Consider the following 27,429-nt stretch of genomic DNA (forward strand, 5'->3'; position numbering starts at 1 on the left):
CAGTATGTACTTCAAAACCCACCCTTGGGCAACTGTCCTTGGTCCCTCCCCCACCCCCAAGTCTGTGTGGCTAAGGCCCATCCCTACCATCTGCATAACCTCAAGGGTGGTGAAAGCCCACCCCTTGAAAATTGTTCTCAGGGGTCTGATAAAATGGATGTGAGTCCCCACGTATAGTTACTATCTGCTGTCATCCCTGACTTTAGCAGCCATCGAGCTTCCTAGATGTCTCTTATCAGAAGGTAGCCCAGCTGGTTGGCCAAATCCATCCCTGGCCAGGTGGTCCAGATGCCTCTAGCTCTGCCTTCAGTGAAAAGATAGCACATTTGTGTAGGTTAGGGCATGGAATTAGACCTGAGAGGCCTGCACGTTTTTCATTCAATAAGTCATTGTCATAATACTTTTATTTAATTTCTTAGACATGGTTCCTTTAGTTCTTTGAACATATTGATAATGACTATATGACATCTTCATCGGCTTATTCCAAAATCGAGACCGACTCAAAGAAAGTTTCTATTGCCTTTCTCCCTCTTGTGTTCAGGATACACTTCTTTATTTCTTTCCATGTCTCTTTGTATGTTTGTTGTTGTTAAAAACAGGATATTTTAGATGATATGCTGTAGAATTCTGAATCCTCTCCAACCAAGGACTGTTGCTATTGCTGACTTGTTTATTTGTTTAGTAAGTAGCCCAGACTAATTCTGTAGAGCTTGATTCTTGCAGTGTACAGATTTTGATGTCATCGCTCAGGTTTTATTTCTTTTTATTTTTTAGTCTGACTTCCTGGGAGTCATTCCTGAGTCAGCAGAACTTAATTAAGTCAACCCATCATTGGTGAGAAGTTATGCTTACACACATTGACCCACTAAACATCCTACCTTTTGTCTCTGAAACTGTGTGTGGTTTGGGGAGTGCTTTCAAAGGTCAGGGAGTGTAAAAGTCTCCTCCACATTTAGCCAGTGACTAGTAGCTCACAGGACTCTCTGGTTTGTCTGATTGGGCAGAGTCGTTGTATGTCCAATGACTTCTGGACCACCAGCAATAAGTGTCATCTTAGTGGAGCCCTTTTTGGGTATCTATTTCCTCCAGATTTACCTGTTACATTTCTGGCTGGTCTGCCATTTTGTTTCTTGCCCCAACAGTATCATGGGGAGACATTAGCCTTCCTACATTGTTGCCCACTGTAATCTCTATTGTATTCAATGGTGTCATTGGGTGTGGATTTTCTTCCAAGATCTGCCATAAAGTCACTCTTCCCCGGCAGGGCAGAATAACTGCCAGTTCACAATGCCTGCCTGCCCATCCAAGGTAATACTTCTGAGCCACAGAATTCAGCAGGTGTCAGAGGATCTCAATTTTAGTCAGATTTATGGAGATTTTCTTTAATAAATATTTCTCAACAGTATGCCATTTATCCAACTTATAGAAACTATATACATGGTTATTTTTTTAATATAATTTTGTCCCCTTTTATTTCTGCCTTTCAGAGAGAGAGTCCACCACACTCCTATCATAGCCATTCTTGAAGTCCCACCTACATGAGTTTGAAATATACTTTGTTCAAAAATTTCAGGAAGCATTATTTGGCAAAATATACTTGACTACACCTAAAAAATATCTGTGAAAATATAAAAACTACTAAAAGGGAACCTAATTCTTAGTGCCAGATTGAAGAGAAATATATAGTAACTAAAGATTGACACAGCATTAAAATGAGGATGGATGAGCCACACTTGATCGCTTTCTGAAGCAGCTGACCTCCAGGCCAGCAAAAAGATGAGAGAGGGCTTTATTCCTCCTCCTCAGTGGTCCATGTCTGAATGCTTCAAACTTAGAAACTTAGGAACTGCAACAAGGAAATTGCACAACTATTATTTTGCTCAAATAAATATCAAGTGTTGACTTAAATTTTTTAAATGTTTTTATGTTTTTTATTTATTTTTGAGAGACAGCACAAGCAGGGGAGGGTCAGAGAGAGAGAGGGAGATACAGAATTTGAAGCAGGCTCCAGGCTCTGAGCTATCTATCAGCACAGAGTCCGACACGGGGCTTGAACTCATGAACCATGAGATCACCATCTGAGCCGAAGTTGGATGCTTAACCGACTTAGCCACCCAGGCGCCCCCACTTAAATTTTTTTTAATCTTTATTTTTTCAGAGAGAGAGAGAGACAGACAGACAAAGTACAAACAGGGGAGGGGCAGAGAGAGAGGGAGACACAGAATCTGAAGCAGGGTTCAAGCTCAGGGCTCTCAGCGCAGAGCCTGAGTGGGGCTCAAACTCACGAAAGTGAGTTCATGACCTGAGCCGAAGTCAGATGCCCTACCTACAGAGCCACCCAAGCACCCCAAAAGTGTTGACTTTAAAGTGTTAATGTGAAAACACTAACAAGACATTATTTAGTTATTTCACATTACCCTCTGTGAACTTTGATATTTACTGAAGGTATTTCACTACACTGGCTTCCCGGCAGTGCACTGAAATTCAAAGTCATGCATATAACCACACCTGAAAGCGGGACTTGGAGCAACACCACCATTTCTAAGCATATGTGATGGGGATAACCTAGCATGCTGCTTTTAATTAATGCTATTCTAATCTTATGGATTTCTACTGTTGAGGGGCAAGGTAAGTAAAACATGAAAACAAACCTAAATACTAGGTTCTCTCAAATGCATGGGTTTTGGAGTGTGTGTGTGTAGGTGTGTGTTTGTATGTCTTAAAATGAATAATTAGGTAAGATCATATTTTAATCTATTTTATCAAAGTATTTTCTAATATGAAATTAAGAGAAAATTGAATGACGTTTCTCTGTTCTTTAAGTGTAATAGCCACCATATACAAAATTTGGGAGGAATTAAATGACAAAAAAGTTGCATGTAAGGAAGTTGAAAGGGCCAAGTACCAGAGTAATTCTCCACAAACTCTGCAATGCCACTGACCAGAGAAAGCATCCCCAGAAAAACTGGACACCTTCCAAATGTTTGCGTTTTCAAAGATTTGTTAATTTAAGATTTAAGTATTATTAAACCAGGAACTTCCTTTGTCAATCTAATTATCGTTTAATAAAGAAAAATCTTTTTAGTGAAATAGTACAGTATATTCTAATTTTTATGTGTAATAAACCAGTGAAATGTCAGTGAGTTATTTGCTTTTTCTGAGCTCTTTAGCAAATTTGAAAGTGAAAGGAAATCCTGCATTGTTTTTTATTAAAACTATAAACTACATCTTAAAATATTTTGAAAGCTGTCTCATCTTATTTCAAGCTGAAATAAAACCCATCTTATCTGAATCATTGCAAACTAAAACTTTAACAATGCCCAGGGCAGCTGAATAGACCACTTGTCCAAGTGGAGTTTCAGTCCTGTGTTTTATTGTTTGATTTCCAGAAGGGCTTTGCTTTGCTATTTTGTTGCTTGCTAAATTTTGCATACAATGGAAGTCCTTACAGGAAGTTTCTCTTTAGTCCTAAGGTAAGAGAATAATAGAACAATAAACATGCCTTACTTTTAAGATCCACCTTCATGGGGCGCCTGAGTGGCCTAGTGAGTTAAGAGTCCATCTCTTGATCTTGGCCCAGGTCATGATCTCACCGTCCATGGGATCAAGCCCTGAGTCCAGCTCCTACTGGACAGCATGGAGTCTGCTTGGGATTCTCCTGTGTCTTGTCACCCTCTCTCTCTCTCTGCCCTTCCCCCATGGGTGCATGCTCTCTCTCTCTTTCAAAAATAAATATTAAAAAAAGATCCACCTTCATAAACATTATAAAACCTTATTTCTATGGATTTGAAACTTTTGTTACTACTTTTAGCATTGAGATATAATCACAGGAGAACAGTTAGCTGATGGGGGTAAAAATACTTTTTCTCCAATATCAGGCTTAGTTAAGTAGTCTCAAATAAAATACCAAATGCTCTGTGCTCAGTTGGTTAAGCGTATGACTTAGGCTTAGGTCATGATCTCCTGGATGGTGGGTTCTAGCCTCACATCGGGCTTTCTGCTGTCAGCACGGGGTCCACTTGGGGTCCTCTATCCCCCTTTTTTCTTCCCCTCCCCTAGTTATGCTCTCTCAAAAATAAACAATAAAAATAATAATTCAAATTTTTAAAAATACCAAATTCTCTGGTTAGGCTATACAGCAGCCTCACTGAAGAACTGTGAGTGTGTATGTGTGTATTTTTTTGTTTTATTTTACTGTGTGTCTGGTACATATAGTTTTAAACATCCGTTAGAGACAACATTAAGAGGGGATTTCTAAATGGAGAAAAAGCAGAGGGAAATAAGTGTAAAATATGACACTAATATGTAGAATATTTACAACCCCTAACCCAGAAAAAGATCTTCAACTTCTATCTAGTCTCCCAGAGAACCTTCAGGGAAGCTCTATCTGAAAGCTGTGTAGATGTTAAATGCCCTGTCAGTTTGTGTTGCATTTACATTTAGGCACCTGTTGAGAAACTGGCCCCAAAGCAAAAGCCGCACAGTAAGGTAACACTTATATAAAAACTTTCAATAGTGAAATTTATTGAGCAATATATTATGCTGCAGGCTGCAGCAAAGAAGCTCCAAAGAAAATGAACACTTCGTGCCTCTCTTCGGCTTTCAGTGTCCTCAAAGGAAGGCAAAACAAGTAGATAAGTAAATAGATAGCAAGACTATGTGTGTGTGTGTGTATGTATTTAAATCAATATATGTATATATTGTATATATATATAAGGGAGTGTATGTATTTCATAGGAAACATCGGAAGCGGTTTTTTGAAGATAGAGACAAGAAACATTGTCTCCTACTTTTGGAGCAGATGACTGGATAAGGGAGGAGTTAACTTTCAGAGCTAGCCCATCGCTGTGTGCACAAGGAGTATTTTCTAAATGTAGAATGAGCATTGAAGAGCAGGCAGAATAGGGATAGTTGGAAGATGGAAGTGAAGTTACTCTGGATGGCAAAGTATATGTAGGTAGTAATGCATGGAAATCAAATGCTGTAATTTGAGGGGAGGGCAAAGCAGATCTGAAAAAGAATTCTGGAAGGTATGAGTGTCAGTGTTACGGGGCTGGGTGGGAGTGTCTTTTCCTCCATATCTTCTCACAAACTACCAGAGAATGACAAATGTCAAATTGTAAACAGTTAGTTAAGAAACTCCAGGTTCCACAGGCTAAAGGCCACAGACATCACCAGTGTGAAATATTGTGCGGCTGGAAAGTCACTGCTAGATAAAAGCCAAAAGGGAATTTTCCCCATTAACTAGTTTGTGAGCAGAATTTCTGGAAGTTGTTTCCTTTGTTCACATAAGGGGAAAACAAAACTCAGTCATCCTTTAGCACCAGGAAAAACCAGAGGACACAGAGACTTCAGGCAGAGATGCCCGCGGCAGTTAATCAAGGCAGAGAAAGGAATGGATGGATGAGCCCTGACCACCAGCACCTTGTGGGGACCTGACAGCTACTACTGCCCCCCTTTGCCACCATTCCTAAATTGGGGAGGGATTTGCTTCTTGAAGTTGCTGCAAAAGAGATTTTATTCCCCATGACTCCAAAACATAAACTTCATTGACAATGGCCTTTTCAAACACTCTGGTACTTTAATTAGAGGTCATTTTTTGTTCTCAACTGAGTACACTGGAAAGCATGTAAGGTAAAGGATTTTGAGCCAGAAGAAAGAAAAAAAAATCAATAAGATGATTAAAATATGACTTAAGGGTTGACTCACTAATGGAGGTTAATTCTTCAGTTTTGTTTTATTTTTCCCAGTGGGACATTGTGATTTTCCAAAAATCAACCACGGAATTCTATATGATGAAAAGAAAGATACGCCCGTTTCCTCAGTTCCTGTTGGGACAACTTTATATTATTCTTGTGAATATAATTTTGCATCTCCTTCAAAATCCTTTTGGACCCGCATAACGTGCAGGGAAGAAGGATGGTCACCGACACCCAGGTGCCTCAGTGAGTAAATGCCCCGATCAGTAGAGGCGATGCATCATTCAGTAAATAGGCAAGATGTGCCAGATGGGATGTCAGGCTCTTGGGGCTCCTGGCACATGATCACAGGGATCAGGACTAGAGACGCCAGCGAAGACAAGAAGCTAGTCCTGGGGCTCCTGGGGGGCTCAGTCAGTTAAGTGTCCAGTTTTGGCTCCGGTCGTGATCTCACGGTTTGTGGGTTCGAGAGCCTGGAGCCTGCTTCAGACTCTGTATCTTCCTCTCTCTCTGACCCTCCCCTGCTCGCACTCTCTCTCTCTGTGTCTCAGAAATAAATAAAAAACATAAAAAATTAGGAAAAAAAGGAAATGTAGTCCTTTCTTGAGAAGTCTTTTATGAAAACCAAATGAAGAATAAGTATGTGAACTTTCTTATATTACCTAGAAGGGCTTTACACATTTTAATTTCAAAAACTGATAGTTTATGTATTTCACTATGAATATGGAGTTCCTAATATTTGTTTGGTATTCAGCCTGGTCCTACTTTTCCTTTAAAACAAGTCTTTTTACATATTTCTTCTATTTTGAAAAAATGTTTTCAACAATTTGAAACTTACTATTCCCGCAATGCAAAGATCACGTAAATGTACATATTTTCACTTTTATGTTTTCCACAAATCACTTCTTTTGTTCTTACCAGGATGTCTTTCAATGAATGGGAAGAACAGACTCAGGAGAGGATAGAGAAGCAAAGAGCAATGGGAGGCAGAGCCTTTGAACCAACAAAGGACACAGTTATAGTCTTTCTCCTTCTACAAGAAACATTTAGGAGAATTCAGAGAGAAATAGATATATTAAAATCTTGTTTTGTACCTAGAAAAGTTTATAAAAATAAAAAACTACAGAACAGAATGAAATGTGAATTTGCTTCCATAGATGGAATATACGAATATACTTCATATAGTAAACATTGATATAAAGTAGCATGATCTAAATTCTTTCGAAGTTTTGTTTTTATACATGATTTCTGTTGAGAGTTGGACTTTTTTTTTTTAAATATCGTGAGATGCAAATTTAGTTTGCTTTTTTTTTTTTTTTTGCTATTTCCACCCTATTAAACAATTTCTGGTCCTTAGGGCTGTGTTTCTTTCCTTCTGTGGAAAACGGCCATTCTGAGTCTTCAGGACAAACACACCTGGAAGGGGACACCGTACAAATTGTCTGCGATGTCGGCTACAGCCTTCCTGACGATACTGATGTCATTACGTGTTTGGAAGGCGGCTGGTCCTCTCCTCCCAAATGCAGCTCCACCAGTAAGTAAAATACTGTCCTTTCACATCCTGACATGGGATGCGATTTTTTAAAAAATAAATACATCCAAAAATATAATAAATAAAATAAATATATCTAATATCAGAAGCTAAATGCAGGTGTCACCACTTGCTTTTATCATTATGCATTTGTTTTTCAGTTCCAGTTGTGTCTGATAGATGTACAAATGGCATAGTTGGCCTGCCTACACAAATCTAATGTATGCAGTGAATAAAATTTAGACAATATAAACACTTTGAGGGCTGTACCTTTATGTTAAAGTAACGCCCATATATTGTTTACATGAAAATTATCACATTAGTTGAAAATTAATTTAAATCTGGAGTATTAAGCTGAAAAGAGAGTATTTAAGGGAAAATATGTCCAATACTAGTTAAAAATGTCTTATGACTAAGATTTTTATAGTTATTTTCTGTGTGAATACTAAATTCCTATGCTGAGTTCAATAAACTGTCGATTTCTAAGTTTAAAATATTTTGTGCTTGTGAGCATTATGTTTATTTTTCAGTGGCTTAAAATTTGGGAAACAATTCCTTTGGAAACTGTATAATGTGATCGCATCTTCAGATTTGGGTGAACGCTTTTAATTCTTTACCTTTACAAGTCTCTGGCCAACACTCTGAAGCCAGCTCATGGAATTCTATCCTATGTTTGCACATCTTAGTACACAGCCAAAAACTCAAGAACACTCTTAGGAAAATGTCTCTGGCTCTTTCCCATCGTAATGCCCTCCCTCTGTTACTCTGCCCTGTAAATTCTAGCCACCTTGGTCTCCAAAACTGGGATCTGGCTCTTCCCACTGGACTCTTCATAGCTTCTCCTTCCCTGCAATACAGTCTGGAAAGTGCTAGTAGAAGGCTGAAACAACCGTAGACCGCACTTCGGGGTTTGGGTTTTTTTTCCCTTTTCTTGATTATCACGGATTTGCACCAACTCGTTTCCAGTTTTTTAGAGATATGTTTCATATAGCTTTCTAATGTTTTCCCAGTTGGAGGGTATGCTGATACCAGCTACTCTATTTTATCAAGAAATGAAATCTTCTGATATGCTCAGTTTAAAAAATGTGATTCCACAACTTCAATAAATTTAAACTTCTAGAAAATAGAATCTGTTTAAAAATTTTTTTAATGTTTTATTTATTTTTGATACAGAGAGAGACAGAGCATGAGAGGGGGAGGGGCAGAGAGAGAAGGAGACACAGAACCAGAAGCAGGCTCCAGGCCCTGAGCTAGCTGTCAGCACAGAGCCTGACGCGGGGGCTCGAACCCACGAACGTGAGATCTGACCTGAGCCGAAGCTGGAGGCTTAACCGACTGAGCCACCCAGGCGCCCCTAGAATCTGTTTAAAGCAGCTTGAATTAGGGGCACCTGGGTGGCTCAGGTCATAATCTCATGGTTGGTGTGTTCGAGCTGCCTGTCAGGCTTTGTGCTGACAGCTAGCTCAGAGCCTGGAGCCTGCTTCTGATTCTGTGTCTCCCTCTCTCTGACTCTCCCCTGCTCACTCTGTCTCTCTCTGTCTCTCAAAAATAAATAAAAAACATAAAAGAAAAATTTAAAGCAGCTTGAATTACAAAATTACCAGTTAGGCCACAACCTCTTTCAATTATGGGGGGCTTAAACATGACTAATCTTTGCAAAAAATTATAAAAGAACACGTTTATTGACTTCCTACCTGAAATGTCCAGTATTGGACATGGTTCAATAGGTTATAGAGGGGTGATGATTTGGAAGGCTTCAGTTATGGTATAAATATTTCATTGTCATCTCAAGAACAAGCTCTCTTCCTTTTTGTGAGATGATGTCAATTGTCGGCCCAGCAATTGTATTTTAGAAGCCTGACAACTCAGTTTGACCAGTGGTAACCCACCCAAGCTGGCTTCTGTGTACATTTTGTGAGACTCCATTAGCCTTTGAAAAATTCTGTGTATCCAAGGTCGGGTGTTGGATCAAGAACACTGTGGAGGGGCGCCTGGGTGGCTCAGTCGGTTGAGCGTCTGGCTTCAGCTCAGGTCATGATCTCACGGTTGGTGGGTTTGAGCCCCGCGTCAGGCTCTGTGCTGACAGCTAGCTCAAAGCCTGGAACCTGCTTCAGATTCTTTATCTCCCTCTCACTCTGGCCCTCCTGTGCTCACGCTGTCTCTCTCTGTCTCTCAAAAAGAAAAAAAAAAAAACACCGTAAAACACTGTGGAGAAAGTCAGGGGCCGCTGGGTGGGTCAGGTTGTGATATTACTGTTTGTGCGGTCAGCACAGAGCCTGTTTTGGATCCTCTGTCCCGCTCTCTCTCTGCCCCTCCCCTGCTCTCTCTCGATCTCTCTCTCTCAAAAATAAATAAACATTAAAAAAAAGAGAGAGAGAGAGAGAGAAAGAGGACACTCTGGAGAGTCAACAATGTTTCAGAACTGGACTCCATCATGGGTTCTGAGAGAAATTACTCTGTGTCCATGAGTAAATGATTACCTTTATTTGAGCTGAGATTACTGATCTATGAAGTGACTATGCTAAATTGCCTAGGTAACGACGGTTAATGATTTTTCTTTCAATCCCCAAATTATTTCCACGGTGGTGGAAGCTCTTATTTTCTACCAACCATGTTAGATTCATTGACAAATACTTAGTGAGAAATGGCTTTTAAAAAGAATTAGAGTAGCAAGGGAAGAAATAAAGAATGGATAATGAAATGGTGGAGAGAGATACAGAAAGATGAAACAATAGGTAAGAGGAATACAGGAAGAGAAGAGAGAAAAATAAATATCTAGAACAAGAATTCTAAACTTTTTCTGAAGTATTCACACTTTCTGTTTCCCCAAGGAAGCTGTGGAAATGCTGATAAAATCATTAATCATTTCGTGAAATCAATCATGATATACATGTGTATTTAAATTTTGGGTCCAATGTTATTAGAATTGTAAATCACATGCTTTAAAAATATATTGGCTTTACTCTTAATGCTACAGTCTTAAAAAGAGGCATTTTTTTTTTGAGAGAGAGAGAGAGAGCACGGTGGGGCAGAGGGAGAGGGAGAATCTGAAGCAGGTACTGTGCCCAGCACAGAGCCACACGAGGGGCTTGATCTCACAGCTGAGAGATCATGACCTGAGCCGAAATCAAGAGTTGGTTGTTTAACTAACTGAGCCACCCAGGCACTCTTCACACTAATATTTTCTTAAATATAGCAAATAAATTTTCAGGGAAGTCTGTCCTATCATATCAAACTCCTTTCAAATACCACCATGGTTTTCTTATAAGAGCAAACTGTTTGTGATTTTATTTTCCTAGCATAGCAACATCTCCACGAAGACAGGTAGTCAACACAAAACAATATTAGCGTATGTTCCAATATAGGTGTCTGTATACAGTTACTTAAGTTGTATAAATGATACCCCTAAAGCTCTATAGATCAAAATATGTGTAAACCCTTATTGAGTTCTGTTACAATAAACAATCGATTTCATCTATCTATCATCATCATCTACCTCTCTATCCATCATCTATCTGCCTATTTATATATGTTACCATATATACATACATATCAATATTCTATATGTATATATACCATATATACATACATAAATATCTATCTATATTGGTTTCTCTCTTATAGTATTTTTCATAGGTTCAGGCAAACAAAAATTATTTTTTGAGTTGTTTCTACTTTACATATTAATGTTACCAAGTTGTAATTTCACATTAACAGGATTACGTTTAAGACGGTCTAATATTTTGCTGCATCCTCTTTTTACTATAATTTATTATATTATTTGATAAAACAAATTGCTGATGCTAGTTTTTATCATCAGATCCCAGTACTATATTTGAACAGTTTTATTTTGACCATTTTTTGAATTTTAAATGTACATAAACGTCTCTAAAGTATTCTCTCAGCTTAAACATTACGCTCTGGTTCTCAGTTATTGAAGATAGAGAGAGTACTGTATCTGCTCTACCAGCCACTCATATACCTCTTTTTTATTGTTTGATGCACAACTATATATAATTTAAAAATATGTTTGGGAAAAATCTTTCAAAGATAAATAAGGTCTAAAATTCTGAAGTTTCTGCTCTTCTACTGAAAGTCCTACAGGCTTCAGGGATCAGATGATTTTTAGCATGGCTACCATACTCTAGGTCAGAGGTCATTTGTGGACATATGTGATGATAGGTTTATAGGCTATAGTTCAGTTGATGGAGGAAAGGCAAACTAAAATGAATTTATTCAACAGTAGAACTGCCAGAAATTGGTGCTTCAGTTTGTCGTCTGTCAGTTTCCTATGGCTGCCGTAACAAACTAGTACAAACCTGATGGCTTAAACGATACAAATCTATTCTTTTCCAGGTCTGGAGGCCGGGACATCCAAGACCAGTTTTTCTAAGCTAAATCCAAGGTGTAGGCAGGGCTGATTCCTTTGGGTGCTCTAGGAAGGAAGCTGTTTACATACGTGTTCCAGCTGCCAGAGGCCCATTGGTTGGTGCCCCCTTCCACCCCCTTCCAAGCCAGTAGTTTGGCTCCTTTAAATAGTTTTCTCTCAATCTTCTCCTTTTTCGGTCAAAGCATTTTCTGACTGGACTGACTCCTCCTGCTTGCCTTTCATAAGGACCATTGTGGGCACATCAGGCCCACCTGGATAGTACAGATGGGGATAATCTCCCCATCTCCAGGTCCTTAACTTGACCATATCCACAAAAGTTCTTTTGCCGTGTGCAGTAACCTTCACAGGTTCTGGGGATGAGAATATGGACATCTTTGAGGGAGTATCATTTAGACCACCATGGTCATTTACAAGAAGCATATTGATTCACAGAACACTACTATTTAACAACTAAAGGAATAAACAGTCTACCTAAAAACTTCTGGCCTTACATGAGTTATACATGGACTCCTTTTTGTATTCTCATTGCACTGTTTCCATATCCCAAACCTCTAGCGCCAATTGTTTTACTATTTATTATTTACTATTTGGTTTTCCAGTTACGAATTCCGTGTCATTTTTGGTTTGATGCAAGACCTGGTCTGATACTCCCAAGTTAAATAAATTCTGCCGACTAGTAAACCCAAACCAGTGTGAAAATCTAATGAAGGGGTCTGATATATTGCAAATCACCCATAATCCCTTATAGGAATTCATTAGATTACTGAATTGGATTTCTCTTGGGCATGCCAAAACTCTACTGGCAAGAATTCTTTGCTTTTGTTTTTTCAAAAAACAATAAATTTATGTATAATTTACCTTATTCTATATAAAAATATATTTCACATTGTTTCCTAGAACATTTTATTTAAGGGTTATGCCTAATTTATTTTTATTTTATTTTATTTTATTGTTTTAGTTTAGAGAGAGAAAAAGAGCATGAACGGGGGAGAGACGGAGGGAGAGAAAGATAATATCTTAAGCAGGCTCCATGTTCAGTGTGGAGCCCGATGTGAGGCTCAATCCCACAGCCCCGGGATCATGACCTGAGAAATCAAGAGTTGGGTGCTCAACCAATTGAGTCACCCAGGTGTCCCACAGCTGATTTATTTTTAATAAATTAAAGGTATGGACTAAAAGAATAATATCAGTTGTAGTTTTCCTGGCAAAACCCTGATTTTTTTTCTCTTACTGGTCATACTTATTAACTTATCATTACACTATTTACTAAACAAATACTGATATTTTCAATGTGTATTTTTTCATAAAAATATTTAAAATCAGATATTATAGTTAACAATGGGTTTTCTCTGAATCAGAATATACTTACTTATTATTTTTTAAAATTTATTTATTTTTTTGCTTAGAGAAGGAAAAAATATATATTAAAAATTTCTTCAGGGTTCCCGGGTCTCAGTTGGTTAAGTGTCCAACTCTTGATCTCGGGTTCAGGTCATGATCTCATGGTTCGGTAGTTTAAGCCCCACATTTGGCTCTGTGCTGATGGTGGGGAATCTGTTTGGGATTCTCTCTCTCTCTGCCCCTTCCCTATTCATGCTTGCTCTCTTGCTCTCTCTCAAATTAAAAAAAAAAAAAAAAGCCCAGATATGGAAGCACCATAGATTCCATAGTATGTGGTGAAGATGTCTGGTCCCATTTGCCCACATGTTATGGTAAGTACTTTTTTTTATCTAGGAAATAAAAGCAATCCTGAATATATTTCTGTTCATTAGACTTCATTGAAAGATACTTCCTAATGGACAATAATCTAAATTTAAGGTGTCTTCACAGAGCTTTAAGAGACCAACATTAAATATTGATATAATAACAGATCTTTGAAAAGCACTTAGCCCATCCCAAATTAGGTTGTTTATATGCCAATATCGACCAAAATTAAAGCTGTTTTTAAGGTACCTTGAATTCAAACTGCCTAATAATTCAAAACTAAGCAAACATTACCAAAGTTATAGTTTATTACACATCCTACAGCCACTTTATATATTTTCTTCCTTTTCATCCTTTTCCTTGTCATTTGATTATTAACTCATAATTTATAGCCAGAGACTTGGTTTATTGTTTATTTTAGAGCAGTTTTGGGCTTCATGACAAAATTGAGGGAGAGGTACAGAGATTTCTGTGTACTCCTTGTGCCACACATGCAAGGTAGTCTGTTCTATTATCAACTTGATTGACCATTGTGCTATTGACAATTGACACATCACAATTACCCAAAGTCCATAGTATACATTACAGTTCATTCTTGGTGTTACACGAAGTCTTTGATGTAAATGCAGCCTGGAGTGCCTCATGTCATGCCAAATCATGCCCTTTTAAAATATGGTTGTACATTTCCCCCCATATGTATTAGTTTTCTACTGCTGCTGTAACAGATTACCATAAACCTACTTACAGACCTAAAACCTAAACCTAGTTCCAGACTTATTATCTTTCGGTTCTGGAGGTGAAAAGTCCTGAAATCAAGATGTTGAATCATGGTTCCTTCTGGAAGTCCTAGAAAAGAATCTCTTTGCCTTTTACAGCTTCTAGAAGCCCTTTGCATTTCTTGGCTGATGGCCTTTCTCATATCACTTCAACCTCTGCTTCTGTTGTCATATTGCCTACTTTGATTCTGGCACTTCTGCTCCCTTTTGTAAGAACCCTTGTGATTACACTGGGTCCACTATCACCCAGATAATTCAAAATGATCTCTCTATCCCAAGGAGATGGGATGACCTTTAATTTAATTTAATTATTCCTGTAAAGTCTGTTTTTCCAAGGAAAGGTAACATATTTATATGTAGGGATTAGAACGTGGACATTTTGGGGAGACCGTTATTCTGTCTATAACACTGTATAACTACACTTGAATAAAGCAGCTAGAAAATCCTACATCGGCCAAGATCAATTATTTTCAATAGCCTTTTTTTTTTTTTTTTTTTTTTTGCTATTGGATAAGAAAGGAAATGCAAGCAACCAGTAAAGAATTGTCATGCAAAATTACTGGAATAAAATACAGAAACCCATGAGTGCAAATTTTACTAAAGCTGAGTGACTCACATGCCAGGGGTGGTTGCACAAACTGTTATTAAACAGTTAAATTGCCAATAACAATATATAAAACTGGCTAGTTTAAATATTTCTGAGATTTAATTAGAAAATATTTCATCATATTTTTGTGATATGTTTTAGATTTGAGAGTATTTGTCTTGAAGTTCATTTGTATTTTTACATGTGAATTTCAATATCTAATTTTATAAATGAACCATGAATAACAGTTAGAAGAGAAAAGTACACACACACACACACACACACACACGCACACGCACGCACACATCCATTTTTACCTGAATCAGAAGGTATTCATAATACATTGGTATTTAGAAAGTTATCAGAGATGTGTTTTAGAAAGATATTAGAGATGTGGTTGGGTATAATGGAAAGATTCAGAACACCTAGAAGCAATTTAGCCATGTTGGTTAGCCACTTTTTTTTAAAACGTCCATATACTAAATACAGCTCCTTATTTGTAAAATTAGGAATTTTTTGTTATGTAATGTTCCCTCCTAGTTAAAATGTACTAGACATGTCTTCTTTGGGCCATTCCAGTTATTAACTTTTTAAATATATGCAGCATTTAATTAAATATGCTGTATTTTAATTTCTACCAGTTGAAAGAATGATTTTCATGTGACCTGAATGTGAAAACTATTCATATGTTACTTTATAGACAAATAATAAAAGTTAGTAAATTTATTGTTAATTAAATAAATGAAATGATATATAAGTAATGGCTCAGGACTTACTTATTATAGTCCTGAGGAGATTGTCATACAAAATTGTACTTTGCTGTTCAATATCCTAATTTCTTAAAAGGGCCTACACATTTATTGGGTGTAAATAATTAGTTTATATTTTGAAGGTAAGAATATAAGCACATTTAGAATATAATCTTATTTTTATATTGTATATATTAAATTTATTTTCACAATGATTATCTCACACACCTTTTATTTTATTTTAGATATACGATGTCTTGTTCCATTTTTAGAAGCTAATATAAATGCTTATCCAAAACAAGAAAAATACACAACTGGAGATGTGTTGAAATTTTTCTGCAGACATGGACTTACAAGAGTTGGACCAGATTCAGTTCAATGCTATCATTTTGGATGGTCACCTAATTTTCCAACATGTAAAGGTCAATGTTTATTTTAGAGCTAATGAAACAACTTATACAAATTTATATTAATGTCTATGTATTTTATTGGATCTTATATCTATAATCTGACAAACTGCAAAAAAATGGCAAAGGTAGTATTTTAATTGAGAAGGAGGAAGATTCTGGGTCATAGATTAGTTATATTTCCTTTATCAAGGGGTAACTCTACCTCTATGTTTTGAAATATGTAATAGAGCTTTATAGATCAAAATACAGTCGCTGGGACTGAAAAGTGTTAGGGATTTTTCCCCAAACTCAATTAAAAAAAATTATACTTTAAAAAATATTGTATGGGCCTTGTTATTAAGTAATTAAGCAATCAAATAAACATATGGATTATTCAATATAAAGGAATTATGATTTTTTACTTGTTCAGGTGACATTACTTTTTCAAAAATTATAGTTATTTTTATATATTTATAGATATTAATAAAAGCTATAATTGCATGTGTATATCATATCACATATTTGATAACTACTTATTTATATATGATATTCAGATCATTGCACTACTTAAAATCTTCAAGGATACAATTAATATCTTGGTTATAATAACTTCCAAAATATTGAAGGTAGGGCCAATGATGGTATTTGCATAGAGAAAGAATATAAGATGCACTAAAAATTATTGTTAACTTAAAGAAATGCATTAAGATGTTTTGTATATGTTGGTCAATATTCTTAGACATTCTGAAGAATTTAGAAGTAAAATCTTACTATGTCTATCATTTACTTTAAATTACTTCACAAACAAATTGCTTGGGTGAAATGTAACTTTCATGTGTATCTAGGTGATCAGTATGTGTGTCCATTATGCATTTTTCTTTGTTGAGATTATTTATAAAAAAGCATCAATTTTTGAGAAAAAGAATAGACTTTACACCATATACTATGTACACTGTAAGAAGCAATCCTGAAGAAAATAGAAATGTAGCATAAATGTAATTTAGTTCTAGGTCAACCAAAATAATAACTCCACATTTTGCCAGATTTATAAGACTATTTAGGCATTATGTAAACAATTTCTTTATGATAGAGCAAGTACAGTCATGTGGTCAACCTCCTCAACTCCCCAATGGTACCATAAAACAGACAAGGAAAGAAGAATATGGACACGGTGAAATGGTGGAATATGATTGTAATCCCAATTTCCTAATGATGGGGACTAAGAATATACAGTGCATCGATGGAGAATGGACAAATCTGCCTACTTGCGTTGGTAAATAGATGTTAATATTTAAATAGAACAGCTTAAACTTTGCACTTTAAACATATATATGTATGTATGTATATTTATGTATGTGTGTATATGAATATATTTAAAATATTTTAAAAGTAAGAAGATCTTTTATTACATTTTCTTAGAACAGGTCAAAACATGTGGATATGTACCTCAACTTGAGAATGGCTATGCCCAGTTCTCTCTGCCTCCCTATCGATTTGGTGTTTCTGTGGAACTGAATTGCAGCAGTGGATATACGATGATTGGAAATAATGCAATTACTTGTATTGATGGAATGTGGACTGAACTTCCTAAGTGTGTTGGTGAGAATACATTTCTTAGGGTTTTTTTAATTGTTTATTATTTTTTAAATCAATAAGTATATTTACATAGGCATATGCTGATGCCCCTCAGGTATTAAACAGGATATAAGGTACTAAGTTGTTTGCTCCTAATTACTTAACGTGAATTTTTAAAGATTTTCTTTGACCTATGAACACTGTGAAAACGTATTGAGATGCTAATGGCTCCGTGAACCTGGAGAATTTGGGACTTCTTCAGAGTGCTACCAGTTTGCTTTTTCTAGGTAACTACTGCTGGAGCCTATCCACCATGTGATGGAGCTATGCAAAATGGATTTTCCTTAGCTTCTGGATAAACCATGTTCTTTTAAGTCTCTGTGCCTTTCCTCATGTGTGCCTTTGCTCTCTTCCTGAAATATCTTTCTCCATTGGAAGCACATGTAAAACTATTTGCCTTCAAGAGTCAACTCAAAATTCACTCACCCCTGTAACCTCTCTTGGTTTATTTTCCACTACCCATATGCTCATCTCAAAATTTTAGTAGAAAGATATAGCCTCTCCACGGTGTTGTCTGTACATTTATCACCGTCATGTACCTAACAGATACTTTGTCTTCCATTTAGATTGTAAAGTGCCAGAATATCAGGACCCATCTGTACGGACCCAATCTTTAATTCAGTGCCTTAGTAATCATTCACTTAGGTTTGCATAAAGTATTAACATTCTGTGTCAGTAACTAACTCATTTCATAATTATTTTTGGTTGTTATCTCACAAGTTCCTCATCTGGGGCATGCTCCATTTGTTATCAGCTCTCATTTTTGTCTCACATACTTGCACTTCTGTTGGTTTAGACTTTGTCAGACACATAGGAAGTCTGTATAGGCTTTACTTGACATTTTAATTGAATTAATGTCTCAAAACTTATCCTCAGCTCTCCGCCTTAGCATAAACCTGTTGTAGACCCAGAGAGGTTCTAGATGAGGAGACATAGCCAAAGCACTTTGATTCTATTTTTGTTTAAAGTTGAAAAAATGGGGGAAAAAAAGAATGCTGTGAAACATCTGTGTTACACTATTCAGAATTGGTATTTTTTTACATTATTTGCTTTGAATATTTTGTAATAGAATAAACATTTACATAAAAACATTGAGGAAAAATGGAAGTATCCATTATCCTATCATCCTCCCAAGGGAAATCCTAATCAAGTAGAATTTGGACTTTCCATTCTACTTTTATATATATAATTTTTTAAAGTGTAGGATGAGACTTTGGGTTTTTTCCCTAAACTTATGCAAAATTATTGTCTACTTGCAAAGTGATTTTTTTCTTCAACATAGTACTTTTACTGTGTAGTAATTTTCCTGAAGAATGTATTTTGCTTTATCACTTTACTACCCTATTAGAAATGGAAATTATTTCTTTTTGTCCTGGTATAAAAGGCATGCTTCATTGTTTCTTAAAATATATGTTTGCAGGTGGAATTGATGGTATCAGTTTGTAGGTACTTTTGATTTTACAAGGTACTGCCAAATATATACAAAGTCGTTACTCCTCTTGTATTCACTTGATATTTTAATATTTTTGGATTGTGACTGAGTTGGTGGGTCAAAATCATTTCTCATATTTAATTTTATTGTCTGAATAATAGTGATATTGACTATAAGTTCAAGTATTTTTTGGTAGCTAGATTTTCCCTTATGTGCAATAAGCATTTTTCTTTAATTTTTGTTTTCTTTTTGATTTTAAGATTTGAGTTCTGCATTAAATCTTCTCATAATTATATTGCAAAAGTTTTAAAGTATTTTTGCTTTATTGTTTCTATTATATCTTTTTCATTGGAGGGTTTTTTGAAAATTAAAATTTTTTTTTACATTTTTTTTTTTTGAGAGAGGCAGAGACAGAGCATGAGTTGGGAGGGGCAGAGAGAGAGACACACACACAGAATCCGAAGCTGACTCCAAGTTCTGAGCTGTCAGCACAGAGCCTGACGCAGGGCTGAAACTCACAAGCCCTGAGATTATGACCTGAGCCAATGTCGGACGCTCAACCGACTGAGCCACCCAGGTGCCCCTGGAGGGTTTTGTTTAAACTCAATTATCAATCTGTCTTTTTTCAATTGTTTGCGTGCTTGTGTATATCTTGTTTAGGAATCTTTTATTTTTTAGGTGCATAAATATATTCCCTTTTATTCTAAGGATTATGATCTCATTACTAAGATTTATTTCTTTAGTTTACTTGATATCTTTACATTGTATTAGAGTACTTTTTATTTTTGTCTATGTGGAAAACTATGTCAATACTAAGTGAATTGTCTGTTCTATTTTCTACTAATATTTATTTTCCCTATGCCATTTACTAGTACCCTCTTTATAAGTATATCTATTTCTAGATTATCTATTCTGTTCCCTTAACCTGTTTACCTATTCCTATACCAATATAGAAATATCATTATTATAACAATCTTTTTTACTTACTATAGTCATCTTGACTATTCTTTCACATGCCCCAATCCACCTGTATTTTATCTTATTTTTATTTTATGTTTAATCTTTTAAATGTTTATTTTTGAGAGGAAGAGAGGGAGGGAGAGAGACTGAGGGAAGGGAGGGATAGAGAGATGGGGAGACACAGAATTTGAAGCAGGCTCCAGGCTCTGAGCTGTCAGCGCAGACCCTGATGCAGGGCTTGAACCCACAAACCATGATATCATGACCTGAGCTAAAGTCAGACGCTTAACAGACTGAGCCATCTAGGCACCCGTCCATCTGTATTTTAAAACTAAATTCTTTGATAATTCTGGTTCCATTTTGTTTGGGATTACATAAAATTTGTAAATTTGGCTAGAATTAAAATTTTATTTATTATTGACTGAACCTCCCATGAATATAATGCATCAATTTAGACAGGTCATATTAAAGTTTTATATATAATAATACACAATTCTCATTAAAATTATTTCTAAATATGTTTTTTTCCTTAAGTTATTTGGGATTCTATTGATAAAACAAATGAGATCTTTTACTAATTTATATATTTGAAGAGTTATACTTTCTATATGCAGGATTATAATTTATTTTGTATATTGGTTTTGTTTCCAGCAATCTTGCTAAATTCTCATATTAGTTCTAACAATGAATTTGGATATTTTATTTTTATAAATAATGACAATTGAATCTCTTTTATTTCTTTAGTTCATGAAAATGTCTCTGCATGGTCCAGAAACAACTACCAAAATAATAATCATGTAGCCTGAGTTCTATTAAGGTCTGAGGAATTTGTGGTTTCCTCTTAGAGAAAGAGTTGCAGGAAGGACCTAGGCCTGATTCTTACTCTTTCTGTGCCTCTAATTCTTTTAATTCTATTCCAGATTTTCTGATTAACTTGTCTATGTTTCTTTCAGAGAAGTAGCGAAATCCATTTCAGGTTTTCCTATCAGTCCATCAGCCTGTGTGCTCTGCTCTTTCACCCACATTCTAGCAATCAGGCTTTCCGCCATAATGAATAAGTATTTGCGAGTTTTGTCCTGATATCCTCAGATACTGTTCTCCTTTGTCCTGTCTCCAGCAATCTCAATATATTAAAGCCATTAATTCTGAACTTTAAAAACTAGCAGACTCTCTTCCGCTATTCTTCAAGATTCTAAAGTAGAAAACCCAAAACCACTCTCTTCCCTCATCTCCTAGACTTTTGGCTTATCAACTGGCCTATTCCACTTCTGGCCCTGAAAACTGTAGCTGTTGTGCTTCTTTAAGCCTGAAAGATATCTGGTCACTGGCCATTGAGGGTGACCCACAGAGAGGGAATGTCTTCCAGCCCCAAGAGACTGGACTCTGTTATAAAAAGGTGTAAATTGTATGTGTTCATGGTCAACAATTATTGTATAAGGGAAATACAGATAGCCAATCATTAACATCTCATAAGGGAAATTTAAAATATGGATTAAAAAACACTTGACAGAAGAGAAGTAGCAGAGCAATTCATGTCTCATTATCTCATCCTTTGACACCCTAAGGAAAGATTCCATAATAATCTATATATTTATGGACAAAAGGAAAGAACCATAACAATAAAAACTTTGTAGACAAGCAAGTGGTCTATTGTCAATGAATGTTCTGAGGCTGAACAGTGTTATCAGAGGGTTCTTTCTGTGAGCATACTCTGACTTCTTGGGTCAGGGTCTTTACTGAGCTTCTGAAATGTGGGAGTAATTGAACTTCAAGGGAAATCCAGATTTATCTCTCCTAGTACTGTACTTCCCACAGACATGTGGTTATTTATGGGAAACAATCATATACGAATATCTTTTCATGGCCTTTAAAAACTAGGCTGAATGAAGTTTCATAAGGACTATCCTCCTTATTCGTCTGGACCAGAATAATCCATCTCACGTTCCCCTTTCCCAAAAGACTTTGATATATTTCTCTGTTATTCAAAATGGAACACAGTTCTTCATTTCCTTTCTTGTTTTTCAATAGTCAGCATAGCCTATGCTATGAAATTAAGGATAGTTTTCTGTGATATTGCTTAAAGCCATCAAACATGATTTAATTATATCATTAATATTTCAGATAATTTACTAAAATAATTGCTAGTTTCTGTTCAATATTCTTATCATGTATGAATATTTTCCTTTTTAATAGCAACAGACCAACTTAAGAGTTGCAGAAGACCAAGGTTTTATTCAGGAGAACTGATAAGTCTAAAAATGCTTGAATATAATCATAATGCCAGAATAAATTACAGATGCTTGGGGAAGACCGCACACATGCAAATATCCTGCATAAATGGGAAGTGGTATCCTGAACCAAACTGCAGAAGTAAGATTTGTTTTAGAGATAATTTTGTAAAAGAAAAAAGAAAGATTTTGTAGAACTTATTTCATCTTTATCAGAAAATTTCTTTTATAATTAGCATGCTTTTAAATTTAATTATTGTGTCACATAAATTTTTAAGTTGATGGTGAAGTTAGAAACTACTCATAACGCTATTTTCAGACAAATACTATCATTCAAAAACCCTTGCCTTCTGGTAATAGTGATGAGATAAATCTATTTTTACTCTATTACAATCTCTTGAAATAAAAGAAAAAGAAAGAACTGTAAAAACAGAGCAAAAACTCAATCTCAATGATATTGGGAAACAGTTAAAACCCAAATGACACATTGTGAAAGTTAACTAACAGATATGATAAATTCTGGACCAAAAGTAGAAATTAGTCTGGGAAGGAAAATGATCTGATTAAGAAATTATTTTCGTAAGATTAAATCTCACATTCCTCAAAGGCTTATTTTCAAATTATTTAATTTGAGCAATAGGATTATAAATGACAATTATAAAATGGACACCATATTAAATAAAAATAAACCAGGTATAGAGAAGATGTAGTGTTTACAGAGAAATAACAAAATAGAGAAAATAGAGTAGACTTCAGACTTCTCACCAGCAGTTTAAGAAGCCAGAATAAAATGGAGCAATATCTTCAAAGTGCTTAGGAAAAGTAATTGGCAACCAGTTATTTTCCATACCCAAATTATATATTGATGATTACAAAATAACTACATTTTTAAACATAGCAAAGATTAAGGGAATTTATCACTCAAAATCATCCTTTGAAATAAATCATATAAAATATACATAAGCAATAGAAATATTACTTAACAAGAGTGTGATGTTATTAGAAATTGTGAGAGTAAAATGTATTAAATTTAAATAAGTAATAAGTTCAAGAAGTTAAGATAACTATAGTTTGTTTAAAACAACTAAAATGTTATTTTTTAAATTTTATTTAATGTTATTTTTTAAATTTCTTTACTCATAATATTTTTATTTTTATATAAGGAAGTGAAGTATTGTTCTGAGAGTTTCAAGAATTTTAAAGCATTTTCTGTGCCCATGGAATGTTTAAATTAATCAGTTATTGTGAATTAAATAATACTCCAAGTTCAAATATTAATACCCTATAGATCACTTTTTGTAACCACAAAGAAATGATATTTAAAAGTAATAATAATATCTATCTACTTTTTTACCCTTCATTATATGAAATAATTCACTTCCAAATAACCTAATAATATAGTGTTCACACTACTAAGAACTATAATTATAAGAACATGTAGTAAAACCTCTGAGAGGCAACCTAACCAAAACTTAGAGTAAAATGCATAGCTTAAAATAATAAGCTTGGATCTATTGTCTGTCAGTCTATCTATCTATCTATCTTTCATCTATCATCTATCTTCCCTTAAGCTAGGAAAAGTAAACTCCAGATATTGGGAGGCAAAATAATAAAGGTAAGATGGAATAGAATATTTTACTTACAGCTGATCTGGAAAATAATATTAATTTTATAAAGATTAATAAGCAGATCCATCTAGTCAATTCTACTCTAGTCAAGAAGAATCATGGGTAAGTCTAAATAAGCTTCTCTATAACCCAAAAGTAGATGAGTATACAAATACAGGAAAAACTAATATAAGAAAACAATTTTAAAAATAATGAAACTAAAAACATTAATTGAAAAGGAAAATACCATGGAAAGGGCATTTACAGATCTCAGGAGATTGCTGTTTCTGGCGATTTCCCTTACTTGGGGTACTTGCCTTGACAAAGTTCTACCAGTCCTGGATTTCAAGTCCATTTCTTCATTGGAGTTATTCCACGCTCTACAGTTGACTTTTCTTTTGTATTTTTAAAATTTTTTTCCTGTTTTTTATTCATTTTTGAGAGGCAGAGAGAGACAGTGCGAGCAGGGGAAGGTCAGAGAGGGAGGGAGATACAGAATCTGAAGCAGATTCTAGGTTCTGAGCTGTCAGCACAGAGCCTGACACGGGGCTTGAACCCAGGAACTGTGAGATCATGACCTGAGCCGAAGCCAGATGCTTAACCGACTTAAGCCACCCAGGTGCCCCACAGTTGACTTTTCTGATAGAGCCGTTTCAAGACAACCCACAGCTAGCCTTTGCCCATGGTTTCCATCCTAGCCACTGAGATTTGGAAATAGAGAGTATCACCAGTGCAGGCATGCCTTTAGGTTTTATCAGACAGACTACCTCAGTTATTCTTAAATTTTAAGTATGAATCAGAAAATATTCTTTGCACCATTAATTCCATGGGAGAAAGCAGTTGTCTAGAAGCTTCCTGCTTTCACTTGGCCTAAGTTAAATGTGAGATTCCCGTTCTCTCTCCCATGATATAATGTGCAGACAGCACTCTTTAAAGAAACCTTTACTACTGGCTCTTTAACGTTCATTCCTTTAGCCTTTCATTCTTGTAATACCAGTTTAATGGAGGCAGAGCATAGTTTATAATCTCTTGGCATGTCTTTTAAAAGTTGTTTATTGGGGTGTCTGGGTGACTTAGTCAGTTGAGCACCCCATTCATGATTTTGTCTTAGGTCGTGATCTCATGGCTTGTGAGACTGAGCCCTGTGTCAGGCCCTGTGCTGACAGTGTGGAGCCTGCTTGGGGTGCTTGCTCTCTGCCCTTCCTTTGCTTGCATGCTCTCTCTGTTTTTAAATTAAAAAAAGTTGTTTGTCATCTCACTTTAAATCTTGGTATAATTGAATTTGGAAGACTAGGAAAAGGAAAGAAGACTGTTCTTATTTTAGTGCTCTGTGTTTTACATACAAACACATATGGGTCTCAAAACGTCATAGTTCATGAGAAAAGCAAGTTGCCTTACGATATACTATAGTAAATGCTAAAACAATAAATTCACAGACACTAATTTTTCTTATTTTCAGGGTATAAGTAGTATTGCCTTCTTCCTTAATAAAAGAAGCTAAACTCTACAGCTATAGTAAAGTTACTCTTGTGGATATTAAATGTGGGTTCACATGTATGTGTTTAGAGAAAATAAAAACGAGAAATTACACATAGGTGATAGGGTAGAAGGGAAAATGATGAAGCTAGCTGGGCCACAAGAATAACTTTACCGTAGCTGTAGAATCTAGTTTCTTCTAGTAAGAAAAGGAAGAAGGCAATGTTACGTATGCCCTGAAAACAAGAAAAATCAAGATAAAATATAAAATTGTCATTTTTTTTTATTTTAGAGAGAGAGAAAGAAAGCGTGTGTGAGTGGGCAGAAGGGAGAGAGAGAGAGAGAGAGAGAGAGAATCTTAATCAGGTTAGATGCTCAGTGCAGAGCCCAGCACAGGGCTCAAACCCACAAATCGTGAGCTCGTGACCTGAGCCAAAGTCAAGAGTGAGCCATTTAGGCATCTCTAAAATTATAGTTTTTTTTTTTTAACAATCTAATCGGAGCGCTAAGAAACCAACAAATGAAATTCGAGAATGAAATATGCTTCTCTAAGGAAAAAAAGCAAGTCACATTGCTGCTCTTATCCTTCCTGGAACACTGACAGGATGAGAAAGCCACCAGAAACATAAACATAAATAAAATTGAGTTTTTTTTAACATTTATTTATTTTTGAAAAACACAGAGAGAGCACTAATGGGGGAGGGGCAGAGAGAGAGACACACACACACACAGAATCTGAAACAGGCTCCAGGCTCTGAGTTGTCAGCATACAACCGATTGCAGGGCTCAAACCCGTGAGCCCTGAGATCATGACCTGAGCCAAAGCCGGATGCTTAACTGACTGAGCCACTCAGGCCCCACAAAATAGTAGAGTTTTTAAAGAAAGTTTACAAGAGGTATGAAGGCTAGCACAACTGTTAAAATTTCCAAGAGTCCAGAAACAAACAAACAAGAGCATGTGTCAGCCTTTTCCAAGTGCCCTGCTAAAATCTGATGTTAGGGCAAGAAAATAAAAATAAGTCATCTAAAAAATCTGTCTCACCTTGACCCTCAATGTTGAGATGACTTCAGAATGCTCACCTCTCTTTTCTTGGAGTTTCCTTTGGTGTGCTCAGTTCCCTTTGCATATAATACTTCTTGGTCAGGTTCTTCATCTTGGCAAGATCTACATAAAAAATCTTGGGAAAAAGAAAATGGAATTATTGGTTTATTGCTGCTTAAGTTGCAGAATTTTTTTGGTGTAAAACTTTTCACCCCCCTTCCCTTCTCCTTTCCAGTCTACTCATACCCTTAATTCCTTCTGGGGAAAAAAGGTAGTTTTGGCCAAATGACAAAAACAAGATATCCTGCTGTTCTCATTCCCCACGATGCTTTATGTTTGTCGAAGGCAATGACTCAAGTGACTCTAGAATAAAACATATTTGCCTTATGGAGAAGCAGCAGCATTAAAAAAATTACACCTCAATGGTACTTCATTATTAACCCTATTATTGTATCATATACATTCATATCTATTCTGTATTGTTGACTTCACATCAGAACCTAAATATGTTGGTGTATTAGATAAGGTGGTATATAATGTATCATTCCTCCATTGCTGGTAGTCAGATTACTGATGGTTTTAATACTAAAAATTCTACAAAATTTATAGAACACGTTAACAATGGTATTTAAAATCCCCAAATATTCAATATGAGCTAGATAAGAATCATAAACATTTGATTTATTGTATCAACTTGATTTTCTTAAAGGTTGTATTTAGAGATAATAAAATTATATATCCAGAGTGAGGTAGAAAAATGAGGAGGAGGCTTTACTGAAAGTTGAATGAAGAGTTTAATAACAATTTTGAGAAATGGTAGTTGATGGCAGATAGAGATTAGGTGAGAATATTATCAAGTGGCAGATATTTGTCACAAAAATTGCCAGATCTATTCTTTTCTTTTGAGAGATAGAGAGAGAGGGACAGATCGCAAGTCGGGGAGGGGCGGAGAGAGGGAGGCACAGAATCGGAAGCAGGCTCCGGGTTCTGAGCTGTCAGCACAGAGCCCGACATGGGGCTCGAACTCATGAACCATGAGATCATGACCTGAGTGGAAGTCAGATGGTTAACTGACTGAGCCACCCACTTTCTTTTTTTTTTTTTTTTTAATTTTAGAGAGAGAGAGAATGAAAGTTAGCATGAGTGGGGAAGAGGGACAGAAGGGGAGAGAGAGAGAGAAAGAGAAAGAGAATTTTAAGGAGGTTCCACATTCAGTGCAGAGTCC

At 35.9% G+C, this 27,429-nt stretch overlaps 1 protein-coding gene across 1 annotated transcript in view; it reads left to right on the top strand.

Annotated features, from left to right (window-relative positions):
- The first annotated feature begins 2,570 nt into the window (after positions 1 to 2,570).
- CFHR5 (complement factor H related 5) overlaps positions 2,571 to 27,429 on the top strand; it is a 31,581-nt gene continuing 6,722 nt past the window's right edge. Inside the window, exons 1-7 of the mRNA XM_029935398.1 lie at positions 2,571 to 2,628; positions 5,751 to 5,945; positions 7,057 to 7,233; positions 15,681 to 15,857; positions 16,915 to 17,097; positions 17,244 to 17,423; positions 22,045 to 22,221. Coding sequence (XP_029791258.1) covers positions 2,571 to 2,628; positions 5,751 to 5,945; positions 7,057 to 7,233; positions 15,681 to 15,857; positions 16,915 to 17,097; positions 17,244 to 17,423; positions 22,045 to 22,221 — 1,147 coding nt within the window. The remainder of the gene's footprint in view (positions 2,629 to 5,750; positions 5,946 to 7,056; positions 7,234 to 15,680; positions 15,858 to 16,914; positions 17,098 to 17,243; positions 17,424 to 22,044; positions 22,222 to 27,429) is intronic.

Source organism: Suricata suricatta, chromosome 3 (assembly GCF_006229205.1).
Source record: "Suricata suricatta isolate VVHF042 chromosome 3, meerkat_22Aug2017_6uvM2_HiC, whole genome shotgun sequence".
NCBI classification, from domain to species: Eukaryota; Metazoa; Chordata; class Mammalia; order Carnivora; family Herpestidae; genus Suricata; species Suricata suricatta.